General features: G+C 42.7%; 2 protein-coding genes across 4 annotated transcripts in view; one reads left to right on the top strand and one right to left on the bottom strand.

Annotated features, from left to right (window-relative positions):
• The window catches only part of nme7 (NME/NM23 family member 7), a 51,977-nt gene extending 50,688 nt beyond the window's left edge, over window positions 1-1,289 (top strand). The window contains exons 11-12 of the mRNA XM_034701237.1: window positions 498-605; window positions 1,148-1,289. Coding sequence (XP_034557128.1) covers window positions 498-605; window positions 1,148-1,180 — 141 coding nt within the window. The 3' untranslated portion in view covers window positions 1,181-1,289. The remainder of the gene's footprint in view (window positions 1-497; window positions 606-1,147) is intronic.
• Window positions 1,220-12,536, bottom strand: atp1b1a (ATPase Na+/K+ transporting subunit beta 1a). Of its 3 annotated transcripts, none has more exons than XM_034701263.1 (7): window positions 12,145-12,536; window positions 11,272-11,615; window positions 7,037-7,165; window positions 5,598-5,753; window positions 5,178-5,362; window positions 2,711-2,794; window positions 1,220-2,579 (listed from the first exon to the last, which is right to left on the bottom strand). In XM_034701263.1, the coding sequence occupies exons 2-7, from the start codon at window positions 11,363-11,365 to the stop codon at window positions 2,322-2,324; spliced, it is 906 nt and encodes a 301-aa protein (XP_034557154.1). In that variant the 5' UTR covers window positions 11,366-11,615; window positions 12,145-12,536; the 3' UTR covers window positions 1,220-2,321. The 3 variants fall into 3 exon arrangements, with proteins under 3 accessions (XP_034557154.1, XP_034557137.1, XP_034557145.1); XM_034701246.1 differs by lacking the exon at window positions 12,145-12,536 and adding an exon at window positions 11,795-11,914; XM_034701254.1 differs by lacking the exon at window positions 12,145-12,536 and adding an exon at window positions 11,787-11,888.
• Between the last annotated feature and the right edge of the window lie 2,061 nt (window positions 12,537-14,597).

Here is a 14,597-nt window from a genome sequence, read left to right as displayed (position 1 = left end):
TGAAATGCCCATCCTGAGTAGAAACTATGAATCTTGTTGCCTTTGTTAGTTATAAAGAAGCATCAGTATCAACTTCAGTCTGTTTCATAACCGGTCAAAAACTCCTCACTGGAGCTTTAAAATGTTCTTCTTTCTGTTTTAAAGCCGAACATCAATCTGATCTGAACTTAGAAACCTTGAAGTGAAACATCAGCAGAAGTATCAGAACCTGTTGCAGGATTAAAGCAGGAGTGTATGCAATAATGTTTCTTAAACTGACATGTAAATATTAAGAAATGTTCAAATATCCCAGCCCTCAGTGACTCATGAGAGTTTGCAAAGTGTGTCACTTCCCTCACTGTCACATGTCCAAATGCAGCGTAATCACTTTGTCTCAGTAACACAACAGAACAGGATGTTCAGTTTCTGGCAGGACTCAGGATTTGGGGCAGAGTGTGTTTGATGTTGTTTTTTAATGATACTGACTTTAAAGATGATAAGATGTTTTTAATCAACAGGAGATTTCCCGGCACCTCCGTCCAAACACGCTGCGAGCTCTGTACGGCAAAGATAAAGTGAAGAACGCGGTCCACTGTACGGACCTCCCTGAAGACGGGGTTCTGGAGGTGGGTGCTGCACGCCACTCACACACTGTTCCCTCCATGTTCGTACAACACATGAATTCATCTGTGTGTCTCCTCTGATCCTACCAATAGGTTTCCTCATTGTCCTCCTCCCCATGCATAAATAACCACCTTACACTCAGCCAAGAACAAAACCCCCGACTCTGTGAAGCCGGGGCTTTAGTCGAGTCTCATGACTCCGCTCCGTGGGCCGAGGCAAACCTTAGCTCACACTGGGTTTTCAGGAGAACAAGAAGGGCAGAGGAATTTGAAACAAAACCATTGTTTTGCTGGGAGTGGGTCTGACCCATCGAGCGTCATTGTTCAGGAAAACTCCTGATCTGTTGGCCGGACAAATGGCTCCTTGTTAAACATTAGCCTGTGACTGACTGAGCTGCCATTTTCCCAAGACTGGGACACGGCGGCTAATAAAGGGCTTGTGCTGAGGAGAACTCACACTGTGAACTTTCACAATGCCATTCTTCTGAAATCAGAGAGGACAGGCAGATACTTTGATCTGATTCCCACTGATCTCTCGTCCACAGGTGCAGTACTTCTTCAAGATTCTGGACGGGTGAACGCAAAGAAAGAAAAGATGTTGCTGCACACACAAAGACTTCACAGTTGTCTCATGTTTCTGTTTATTGTTTCAGCCTTATGCAGATTAAATAAAGTGACAAGAGCAGACTCCTGACAAGTGTTTTGATCTTCAACATTGAATTAAGTATTTTTCACACCAACTAAACATCTTATTACACGGGATACTGCATTGCTTCTGATATTCTCTAACTCTTTTTGACCAGCGACTTTGGTATTGGATTCATTACATTAAACTTTGAAAACAAAATGTACAACTGCATAAATATAAAATTCTTCCACCATGAAAATGGCTAAAACATTCAATAGTAAGTAGCATCACGTCATGTGATGTCTCCAGCACAAACAGATTTGAAAGCACTGAGTTGCCACTGTTTCCATGGAGGTGACAGTCCTCTAGGCTGGACCCACAAAGCTCTACACTACGAGTTAAGAATGAACAGATGCATCAAACAGAAATGCCATTAAACCAAATCCTACAGCTACGGTGAACAACAAAGAAAAGGTGAACGAATGTACCCTTCCACAACTCGGATAGAGAAACAGAAAACAAAAAGTTCCATGGAGCGCAGTCATTTACTCAACATGGGCCGTAAAGGTTCAGAGTACCATGCTAGTATTTCAGTTAGTCGTAGCACATTAACACACACTCCACGCACTCACATAAAGTAACACACACCTGCACACAGACACGGAGCACACACACCTTGGACCACTAAAGCTGACATAAGACAGGAGAAGTTACAACAGGACTCGACTACAGCACTGGACACTCCAAAAATATATAGAGACCACATCAGGATGAAGTATTTTGGGGACAGAAACACAGCTCGCTACACGTCAGTAGTGGAATTGCAGTTTTACAGTAATAGATGAACACATCCCATGGCTCAAGGAATATTTTCATGTACAGTAGAATAAATATTTGCTATTGCTACTCTTGTATTTTACATTCTAACCCTTGACAAACACACAGAAAAAGCTAGTGTAAAGCACACAGATTAAGTGTAGGTCCTGTATATTATGAATGTTCAAAGACTAGTGGTGTTTATCTGAACTCTTTTATTTCTCTCTACATTTGATTTGTGTCAAAATGAAGAGTAGTGCGCGTCACGGCTGAGGTCACGATTTGATAGTGAACTTAACGTCAAAGCGTCCTTGGTAGCGGTCTTTCTCGCTGTACTGGATGTTTGCTCCGTAGACTTTGCACTCGATGCGGAGCTCCTCGTTGAAGGTGAGGTTGGTGAACTGGATGGCCACGAGAGGCTGCAGGTACTGAGGGTGCAGCAGCTTGCCGTAGTACGGGTAGTACTGGAGAGGGAAGCCTGGGCCCATGCCAAAGTACTTGATCTCGCCAATCTTCTCTGCGTCCTCCTCTCTCTGCAAAGACAGCGGGTGGAAGCAAATTAAAACCCAACCTTCACTCAGCATTAACACCGCAGAAGAAATCAGATGGTGTAATGGTGTTATGAAATGAGAAACTCGACAAGGCTTTCTTTCGGCAAACGTACCTTATTTTTGCAGTGGATGGGGATCAGATTGTTTGATACTTTTCCCTGCAGAGCATCTGGAAGTGACTGATTGTTGGAGGGAGCCTGAAAGAGACAAAGAGAAAGACTAATGAACAACTTCATCATTAGGTTTCTGCAGACTTCATGTAGCCATGAGCTTCTAGCCTGCAGCGCAGAGGATACATCCAACATTTATCACTCTGTTGTTGAACGAGCTCCACACACGATCCTATTAACATGCACTAATACAGAGATGTCAGAGTGAGGGGGCTGCACATGAACCAGCGCCCCAAGCAGTCACAGTGTGATGCCTTGCTCAAGGGACTTGTGAGTAAACTGTCACCTCTCCAGCAGCCAGTCCCAACCATAGACTGTATATAAAATGGACGTCATCTTGTTGGGCTCGAAGTGAGGCTGCCACAAAACCTGCTCCCCCTGGTGGCTGGCTGCAGTATAGGTCAAAAACTCCATCTCCCCATTCATTTGAATGGGGGAGCAGTCAAACTTTAAAAAATAAATGCACGTGGTACGAATTTTTCTCACATCCATATGCTGTGGTGATATGTAGTTAGTATTTGACTGTTTCGTGTTCAAGGCCTCTTTTTTCTGAAAAGTTTCTTCTTCGTTAGTTATTAGAGGGTTAGAGAAACTTCGTAGGACCTCGGGACGCTACGCTGTAGGGTGTTACCGTGGAAACACACATTCTCTACTGTGCAGACTGTCTGCAGAAAATTTACAAGAGGTCAGCGTTCTGGAACGGGACATTTTGGCTTCAAAACCTTACAGTGCGAAAAGGCGGAGCAACGCTGTCCATTTGTCCATTATATATAATGTCTATGGTCCCAATTAGGGTTGCAAAATTCCATACATTTTCTAAGTTGGAAACTTTCCATGGGAATAAACGTGAATTTATTGGAATAAATGTGAATAAACCAGGAATGTACTAAACTGAAGGTTGGCTCTTAATAGGGAACTTAAATATAGTTGGGGAATATATATTTGAGCATAATCCTGACTGAAACAACCAGATTTCATCAAGTACAGTTGAATCTATGCTATTCCTCAATCCCATGCACATAGCACACTGCTTACTGCAGAGCTATTGAAACCACGCCCCCTACATGCACTGTGCATTCCTCCATCACATGAAGCACAGATGATTTCTAGAATCCTGCAGAAGCTAGGCTTGAGAAGCTTGAGGGAAGATGCTTTTTTATCTGCATGTTGAATGGGACTTTGTTGGAGGGAGAGCGGCTCTTTTCATTTAACATTTTGAATGGGACTTTGTTGGGATTGCATTTCTGTAAATTTTTGAATCGGTTGGGTTACCCTCAATTCCCATAAATTCCCATTAATTCCCATAATTCCCATGGAAAGTTTCCAATTTGGAATCTTTCCAAAATTCCTCAGCTTAACTTCCAATGGAAATTTACTGGAAACTTTCCGGAAATTTACCGGAAATTTTCCACCCCTTTGCAACCCTAGTCCCAACTCCCATACTTTGTTCCTAAGAGACTGGAACGGGTGACCCTTCAGTTCCCAGCCAAGTCCCTACAGACACTCACTGCTGCCGCCAAGACGAGACGCAGACTACAGACCGAGCTCTAACAACACTGACTGGATGTACAGAAGTTAATATTTCTATCAGAGCTGTTTAAAATTAAAATATATCTTATCTTGATCATGTTGATTCACAGTGAGGTTTAAAATGACTTTCAGTTTCCTATTAAGTTTGAGGTTTAGTTTGCATTTGATGGTTGTATAAGTTGCTGAATAATGACTCCATAGTTAATCTGAATGTATTGTGCATTAGCTGCTTTCAAATGATATCAAACCTGAAGAAATCTACACAGCACCAATTTATCTGCATTTTTATTCAGTCCCTTAATTTATCCCTCATATCGTAGTTAAAAAAGATCTCTTTGGAGTTCCCTTGAGCCGACAGTGACTTAAAAATGACATTTCTTCTGACCAGAAGTCACAACCACAGAGACTTCTTATGTTGTGATGAAACAAGCAGCAAATCTTTATATCTTAGAAGCTCGAACCAGCAAATATTTGACATTTTTGCCTCTGAAAAGATCTGACATTTTCACAAGTTATCAAAGAAAGTTGGCATATCGTTTTCTTTCACTGTAAGCTTCTGAAAGAGGCTGGTTTAAGACATCTGTGTTGTTTTTGTGCTGCTTATTTTATGAGGCAGTATCTCCTTTATTAGAACTCAATAAATCAGACAAAGGGATCGTTCCGTTCATGATTCATGATTTATGATTGGATCAATGAGTAATATTAGATATCAAAGTCAACCTTTTCAAAGAATGTCCATCGTCCCTGCTGACACCTTCCTTCTTGAAGTTTTGAACCTGCCTGCTTCATTAACTACATTTAAGAGTTTGATAAGTGTGCCTTTATCAGTGTGAGTGTGACGATAACGAGCTAGAACGTCGTGAACGTGCAGTAAACCTACCTTTGGTCTGTAGTTGACGATCCTGTTGAGCTTGACGATGATGCAAGGCTTCCCGTCCTTGAAGCCGTATGTTTCATCGTTGTCCCCTGCGCAGTCTTCCAGCAGTTTGCTGCTGAAACGGCACGCTTTCCTCTGGCCCTGCTCGCTTTCCAGAAGTCCACGGTCCCTGTATGACTGAGGAAAGCCTGTGAGCGGCACAAAGAGGACACATTACAGCTTCAAACACGGCTGAATACACTGATATTGACACCAAATTAGGGGGAGTGGGATATTTCAGAATCTAACTTTAAAGTGTCAATGATTTCAACAAGACAAAGATTAAACAGTTTAACATCCATCAGGGATCAGTAAGAGGATATTAAACTATTTAACCTTTGTCTTGTTGAAATCATCCACTGAGCATTATTGGCTGATACTTGCCTCCACAGTCTTCAAATTTAGACTGATCGGTCTGCCTCTCATCCTTATACACCTCCAGGAAGGCCTTCATGCTGGAGATATACTTCTCATAGCTCTTTGGGTCGGACTTAGTGAAGGCTATTTCAGATTTTTCTGAGCGAGGGGTGTGTGATAGACCTGGAAAACACAAAACGAGCTGTTAGGAAAACAGTGTTTCCAGCACTGCACTAACATTTGAAGGAGAAATGTAAATGTGCTCTTCGGTTGTGAAGAGGAATGCCTGACAGAGGCTGCTCTGAACATCATGTGATCTCTTCTCTGTTCTATTATCTGAGGGCAACACACAATGTAGGGTCTTGGGGATTTCCTCTGATGGTCTCTGTCAGCTCTTCACAGCAGTAATTTTCCACAGACGTTGTGCACAAGGCCTCAGTGAGGCGTGGCATGAAGAGAGTGAGGTGGGTAAGAGGCGCGAAAAGGAAACATGACATTTTATGAACCTTTTCTCGGCCTCACTGCTGGATCTGTTTAACCCGTGCCGTACTTCTGAGCGACACTCGAGGCATTTGTGCTCCAGCGACAGAGAAGAAGCATGCAGTCATTTGAATTTCAGTGGTGGCTTGTGAAAGTTAACCAACCCCCTGCCCCCACCCATGCACTCTCACGTGTGTCTCTCTCACAATGGAAACTTTTAGCCCCAGAGTGAGAGGCGGGCTCCAGCTCTGAAAAAAAAACATGTAACTACTCCCTGCTTCCTTTATCTTGCCACTACTGGAAACTCACTTCAGCTCAAAGCGCTGCACACTTCTTCCTCTTGCCAGGCTGACTGTTTGATCGTACACAGTGGTGGACGTCTGACTGAAAAACAGGCTGCTAAATGTAACCCGTGTACGCCAAGCCGGTCGTTTACAATAGCTGCTAAAAATACCGCCGAGGCTAGAGAGCGTGTGCTGTGCAAACAAGTACTGGCACAACAAGACGAGGCCAGGCACTTCAAATCTGCGCCGTCTCAAAGCTTTGCAGGAAATTTCGAAACCCAGGCAGGGTGACCGTGGCACCGTCTGATGCTTTCATAAGATTAGAATTTTTTTCCCACTGGAACCAGCTTAGAGGCCTCTGAGCTGAGACAAATCTCTCTTTTCCTACAAACTGTAGCTGCCACACATTCATACATTCATGTGTATGTAAACAGGTCGGCTGTGACACATCCACAGTGCATAGTTTAAACACAGTGGGAGCTACTACAACAGTTCCCCTGGAGCCTGAGGGGGGAAACATTGACTGGCTCAGAGCAGTGAAGGACAAAATGGCTGAACCTATCTAAGGTCAGAGAGACGCGGCTTAAAGGCACACCCCAACAGTCAAATACATGAGACACACACACACACACACACACACACACAGACATCAATGCATGAGCAAGTCCTACAGCAGCAGAAGAAGAAGAGGGGTGTGTTTACCTGGAGGGGCGACTCTGTCCTGATAGGTGGGCTTGTAGTTGCTTAATGTGAGCAGCAGCGCCTGAATGGTCCCGACGAAAATCCCAGCCAAGCACCCGTAGAATATCACGTAGAACAAGAGGATCTTAACTGCAGGGAGAGAAGAAGGAGATCAGAGTTTAGATCAGAGATCCAGGGTTCACACTTTATCAGACGGAGAATGAAAAGAGTTGCATTTAGTGATCAATAAATAAATCAGTGAGAGCAGAAAGAAACTAAACAGTTCAAAGATCAGAGTTCTTGTTGACATGTTTTGATAAGTAAATAAAAAGGTGAGGTCTTTGGAAATGAAGGGAAACACTCAGAACTCCTCACTTCCTGATTGGAGCGTTATGTTATCTCTCTTATATTTCCAGACGGTTCACTTCTAACGACAGAACCTGAATGGAAAACCACCCGGGAGCCAGGAAAACTACATTCAATAGATCCTCTCCACAGACTGTGATTCTTTTGTTTTCTCATCATGGAAGCCATTTTACAACAATCATCAGTTTTTTCTTCTCCCACCCAATTTGAAATTCACTCCAATTACGCAACAGCAGGGGGGCCGCGGTTACAGTTCAGCAGCATGAGTCACTGGTGGTTCCTGTCAGCCAGGCAGCCTCCTCCCACACGGACCCTTCCCCCGCTGGCCCACCCGCCCCGGTGGTCACTCACTACCAACAGGTTGCTCATGAAAACACTCACAATGCGGTTTCACTCTGACCCTCTTTGCTTTTATTCATGCACATGTGGACAGAAACTTCAGATTTGCATAACTTGTTCTCCTCCTTTCCTCTTAAAACTTGAATGTGGACTCCCGGGTCCGGTCTGACTCTCGTTATACATCAGTGTATTCATACTCCAGGAACACCATGAGGAAAAAAACTTTGATTTGCATCTCACAAAGAAAGCTCGAATGACAGCTGAACTCCAGGGTTCGAGTTCCATCCTGGTGTTTACTCTAAAGCAGCTCCTCTGATTATCATGCACCCCTACGAGTTCTTCAAATATTGATCATACAAACATCTTTATGGATTGATGAGGAGAGCTTCTTCTTCTTCTTCTTTCATATTCATTATTGTTTTTGTGTGCGTTATGAGATGCTGTCTTCTTCCTCTATCATCTGGCATCACGCTGTTTCTGATTTTCAGGTCCCTGAACACACCGCCAGCTCATTATCCTCGCCAGTACGCCCGCTCTTGATGTATTCACTGTTGCTGTGGCACCTTCCCAAAATGTCTCCAAGCTGCCAGTTGCATGCATGTCCAAATCAGCCGCGGAGTAACCAGTTAGGCGAGTTAATAACAGGTTCAACCCTGGCGCCTTATCTCCTCTAACAGACTACAGAAGGAGAAGTCTGCAGCTCACTTGGCCTGCCCATCCCTGCGTCTTGTGTCGCTCTGATACCGAGAGTTTTCAGCCTCCCTACGTGTGTTCCATGCAGACATCACCGTGAAACGTGAAGGACCGCAGCCTTCAAGTATGAGGACACAGTTTTCTGAAACAGACTTGTTACTAGGCAACTTTTCCCCTAATGAGCAGCTATGCAAAGATGTCACGTCTGTGCGATGCACCTGTTGAGAGGGGAGCTGAAGCCGGACACTCTCGCTGATGTGTAGGATTACAATCCTGCTACTGTGATTTCTTTAAAGACATCCGAAAATTTAAATATGTCCCAACCTGAACCAAACTGTGCATGTTTGTGTTTTTCTCTCAGGCGGATGTCACCCCTTTGTGAGTCTGTTGTGTCCCTGTGACTTTCCACTCAAGTGTCCACATTTCTTGGCCCCACAGAGCTTAAAAAGAGCGACTACACGTCTAATTACAATCAATGTCTAGGAAAGAGTGAGCATAAATTGTGTGAGTGCAAGAGGGGGGATGTAAATACTCTGGCCTGTTTCCGTAGCCAGAGAAATGCCAGGTCCTGACAACTGTTGCCCAGAAATGTAAATAGCACAGAGACAGGCCTGCTGCTGGTGAAAGGCAGAGTTTGAATGGAGAGAGAGAGAGGGAGAGAGAGGGAGAGAGAGAGAAAGAGCACCTCCCCCACCAGACTGCTGCAGCATGTTGTGAAGAGCCGTCACACATTCACACCTCACTGATGTCTCCTCACTTCCCTGACGTTTGTGTTGAAGCTTGAAGCGGCTCTGCGGTACTTTTTTACTGACACCAGACGAGCACAGACACACGCCGAAACTCAAACTCCACATTTCCCTCGTCTCATATTTAAGATGTGAAGACGAATGCTTCCTTTCAAACACCGCCCTGTTTCATTATAAAGGAGCATTTGTTAGTGAGAGGATGGTTTCTACACTGAGGGGCTACCTGTTGCTCTCCTTTAGTTAGTGCGACATCACTCCCTCACGACGGAGAGCAACAGGAAGCACGTAGGAGATGCTTACAAAACTGACCCTACTACTTTATTTTATTACACTTAACATGCTGTAAAACACATTTACACCCAAAGTAGCTGCAAGTTCAGTAAAAACTGGCTTTAATGCAGACATGACTGGGATTTTCAGTCACCCTTTCCTCAGCCCATTTCAGCTTTTGTTAATCTTTTCAGGAATGAGCTCTTTAATCTGGCCCCGGAAAACCGACCAATGTCTCCTCTCTTTCTTTCTCCTTGATGGAGAGAGGGGCGGCCCATGAGACATGCGAGTCGTGATCTGCTCCCAGCACCATGTTGTGTCTGCAGGACGAACCCGGCACACGGGAGGAGAGTAGAAAGGTTTACTGAGCTTAAAGGGAGCTGTATAATAGCATCCACTTATCCAATTAAAGCAGCATCCACTGCTGGACGTATTAGGAGAACATTCCCTCGTCTTAAAGTATTGGTAAAACGATTAGATCCTATAATCTTGGGGTTGTGGAGCACACCCAGGTCTGTGCTCATTCACGAGCAGGGGCGTGCCCACGCTTTTTGTTCTGGGGGGCCCCAACCCGGGTGCTAGGGGGGAGTATGTGTGCACACTAACACACAGAGAACACTTATTCACCCCAATCCTTCACGGACTCTTAAAACTGTCAGTCCCTGTTAGTGATACTTGAATTTAAAGATGGGGCAACATTTCGAAAACATGCCAATAATTTATTGCCAGCACTTGTTGATGGATTGTTTCCTCTCCTACACATCTGTCTTAAGATGTGTATTTAATAAGGAGATATAACCTGCATCATATTGGCATCAATAGATACTAAAAAGTGACAATATCTGCCAAAATCTACAACCGATAAGATGGTGCGATCTAATGTTATATTGTTTAACGTCTATTTTCTTACAAGGTCAGACTGTCCCGTAAATTCTATTGAATATAAATTTGAGATAAAAACAGCAGTAGAAAATCTGCAGCCTGTTGCTACACAAGGCAAATAGTTGATTTTGGCATAAAACCAGAAGAACAAGATTTCAGCCAATCAGAGTGAAAGATTTTAGGGTGGCCAAGCTGATTCCAAGGGGGCCCATGCCACCATTGGGTACCCTCCCTGAAGCCCCCATGTTCTCCCATGAGCCTGGGATTAGCTCTGCAGGTAATTAGTGAGAGGAATAAAACGTCCTCTTATTTTTCTGACACAGCTCGGTGACTGAAAAGAGGTGGTGGGAAATCCACTTCCAGTATGTAGTGGTCCAGTGTGAAGTCCTGGCCCACCACAGACTGTCCTTCAGGGTGACCTTTTCATAAAGGACGTTTATTAATGAATGGCTCAATGTGGGGCTACGCCTTAAATAATCACAGTGCCTTGTGTTCCTGGTGATTTAACATGAAGAATGAGAGTTAACGGTGGCTGCTGATACAGAAGGGTGGAAAAACCATTATAGTGCCAGTTAATTGATTTTGTCTTTTATATAATAAGCTTTCTTTGGACTGAATTCGACCTGTAGCATGTGTATGAGTCTAACTCGGAGATATAAGCCGCTGTTGTTTGAAATAGATGAGTTAATTCAGATTATAAGACCAACTTCTAACATTACAGCCTCCATTGAAGAGCGAAGTCACGACGCAGAGCTCTAACAGGTGCTGTTTGTAACAGTCAGGAAATGAGAGCGAAAAACAGAAAAATCTCCACAGAGACTGTTTCCTCATTTTCAGCTTCACCGTGACCACTCTAATGAAATTATTCCACATTATTAACATTAACCCGTCGTGTTTTATGTATTTAACCGTGTTAGTTAGTCATGTGAAGAGGAAAGGAGCACATTGTTCAGTACTTACACCAACTGCTGCCTGTTCGTCCAAGAAACTCCTTCTTCTCTGAGTTCCACACAAACGTCCTCCATCCTCCGTCACTGTCTTTATTTCCAGACATGTTCTCTCCGGTTAAATCCCTTTCCTCGGTTTATCTGTGGTGTTTTTAACGCTTTTGTTTGGGTGAAGCTGTAGCTGTGAACTGTCCCTCACAGGAGAAGCGAAAGGACAGTTTCGTACCCGACTCCACCAATTGTACCGAACACAATTTATCTCTCAGGGAAACCGGCTCCGCCCGCCGACTCCGTCACCAGTTACCCCCCGAAGAGGAGGAGGGCCCCGGCCGACAAATCACAACCAGCCGCTGCCTTCTGCGTAAGAGGAAAGAGAAGGGGGGGTTACAGACTAATGAACATACAGACATACAGACATACAGACTAACAGACTAATGAACATACAGACAGGCTAACAGACTAGTGAACATACAGACAGGCTAACAGACCAAGGAACATACAGACAGGCTAACAGACTAAGGAACATACAGACATACAGAGAGGTGTGGGTCCCTCTGGAGAAACCCTTCAACAGTTACGCTCTAAATGAACAGTTACGGTCTAAATGACTCCATGGCAACAAGTGTCGTCTACATCCCCTTTCTCTGAAAATGTTGAAAAGCACAACTTAAATGTTCAATAAGTTGTCATTTATTGACAAAATGGGCGAAAACCGACCACAGATCCTTCTTAAAGTGTTGTATTGATGTATAGTTTAAAGGTGGATGAGCTAATTCTCCCCTAAGAGATGCAGATTATGATTTACTACATGTGCCAATAACCTTTAGCACACAACCTAGCTTATTCAGTACACTACACAGATTACAATGTCATTTAGCAGACTTACCAGTGTGACCTTTAAAAAGTTAAATACAATTGTTTTAAACACTGCTACAATTGTTTTAAACACTGCTACAATGGATGTCGAAACTGTGAAATACTTTTCTTTTTCAATTAGCATTCCTTTTATGCTAGGCTAAAAAGATAACACAAAAGTGCCAAGACTATGGGGCGCTGGTGTCCTAGCAGTCTAAGCGCCCTTCGTATAGAAGCTACAGTTCTCGTTGCAGAGGTAGCCGGCTCAACTCCCAGCCGGTTGACCATTTCCTGCATGTCTTCCCCACTCTCTACTCCCCATATTTCCTGTCTCTCTCCAGCTTTCCTATCCAATAAAGGCAAAAATTCCCCAAAAATATAACTTAAAAAAAAAGTGCCAAGACTGTCTTTTTAGCCTAGCATAAAAAGAAAAGTGTTTCACACTTTTGACATCCACTGTAGCAGTGTTTAAAATAATTGTATTTAACTTTTTAAACACTAAAAAGGAGAAAATTCACAGGCTGAAAATAAGCAAATAAGCTCACAATTTAAACTATACAGGGGTGTTCCCAGGAGGTGGCCAGGGGTGGCCATGACCACCCTTAAAATCTGTTTGGCCACCCCAAAATCCTAAAAATGCCATGTCAGAGGCAGAACTTAAAGCTTGGGTTGGTAGTCACGGAAAACTAGCATGAATTTGAATGTAGCATTTCCTCAGGACTCCGTCTAACCCCTCCCCCCCTCTCCTTGGAGCTCCTCCAAAACGACGCCCCCGCTCACATGCACGAGCGCAGCTGATTCACGACCATATGATCATGACTGATTCAAAACCGGTCCTCAGCACATGGTTTGTGTTTTGCACTACGCCAACTCATGTCTCACTCAGCGGTAAGAAAACACCAAAACATTCTCATAGTGAAAGTTAAAAACACAAACAAACATGAAATGTACGCTCTACAGGAGGCGGGCAGAACGGCAGGACGGGATTTGATTGGTTTCAACATTTGGCACCTGATGGCAGGGATTGGTTGGTGTTTTCCCAGGTTTACTCCGGCTGTAGATAGCAGCTTTTTTTTACCTCTATTTTAAGAACACATTATGTATTGATTACCGTCAGGACATAAAGATCATTTTAACCAGTATAACAAAAAGTGGATCTAAATCTGACTACCAACCCCAGCTTTAAGTTACATATACATTTTAATTAGTTTTTGTACCCATGTTTTCTTTTTTTTCTTGAACTTATCTCTTTATCTAGAGTATAATGAAAAGTTTAAGGATCTTGTTTTTGTGTATAATTGTTGGTACAAAACTTTAATCTGTTTTTCTGTAAATTTTCTGTCTTGTTACTTTTTAAAAAATTTTTTTAGGTGGTTTACGTTGTAATTGTTGTGTACAGGGGCATTGCCATGTTGTATGTCACATTGGTGTAACACACTTGAAAAATAAAGTTAAAAAAAATCTATATATATATATATGTATATTTATATACTACTATTTGGGTTGTGTTGCATTTGGCTTGTAACTTTTTTTGAAACATATTTCATTTTTTTTTTTAGAATAGAATAGAATAGAATAGAATAGAATAGAATAGAGTAGTAATTCAGGTGTCATCAGCTCATCTCCCATTGGCTCGAGAGTTCTGAAGCCTAATGTCTGCAGAAATCATTGACTTTCTGTATCTCTCAGTCCTGCAGCGCAGAGATGAGCCATCCACTGCTGCTGTTTCTCTGGTCCACAAAGAAGTTCTGAAGTGGATGATCTGTGTCATTTATCTGTCAGTACTTTAAACAATAATCTTTTGTTTAGTCCTTTAATATTCAAGCTAAGAAGGTTTAAATGTTGCCTTTCTGTTGTGTACTTTATAAAATAAAAGAACAAAAATAACACAGGAATGTCACATATTTTGGAAATGTTCATGTTAGTAGTTAAAGAATGAGTTTTGCACTTCTAGCATCAAAATCTTTACATTTTGGTGTTCTCCATACTTCACCAATAGACAGATGGACCTTGTAACCTCAGTTGACAAAGGAAAAAGAAACAGAAAACATTAATTTAATTGGCATATAGCTTCTTCTGATGTTCTGATAAACACTACACATATGGCTAATGTTGTGGTTGTTGAGTGCTATCACATTTTTTTAACACAGCTTATCAGGGATAATACTAATGCCCTTTACATTTTACTGTGTGGTAACTTCATTAAGTCAAAGTTTTACTCTGAGACAAACTTAACAATTATCTACATAGCAGAAATGCTATGATGCTCCATTATAAAACCTGGGCCTTTTGAATAATTAAAACATTTGTATTTGCTTTAAAACAATCAGTAGTTTAATAAATATAGATTAATAAACGGTACATATATTCAGTAGTCAAAGACAAGGGATGAAATGCAGTCTGGTGTTCTGGCTCAGTGTCACTTGGTCATGAGTCACGAAATGATGACACTGAGTGCTGAGAAGTCAGAGGATGACTCCACCG

Source organism: Notolabrus celidotus, chromosome 2, assembly GCF_009762535.1.
Source record: "Notolabrus celidotus isolate fNotCel1 chromosome 2, fNotCel1.pri, whole genome shotgun sequence".
Classification (NCBI taxonomy): Eukaryota; Metazoa; Chordata; class Actinopteri; order Labriformes; family Labridae; genus Notolabrus; species Notolabrus celidotus.
The sequence above is the reverse complement of the archived record's forward strand: the minus strand, read 5'-3'. Positions and strand labels throughout refer to the sequence as shown.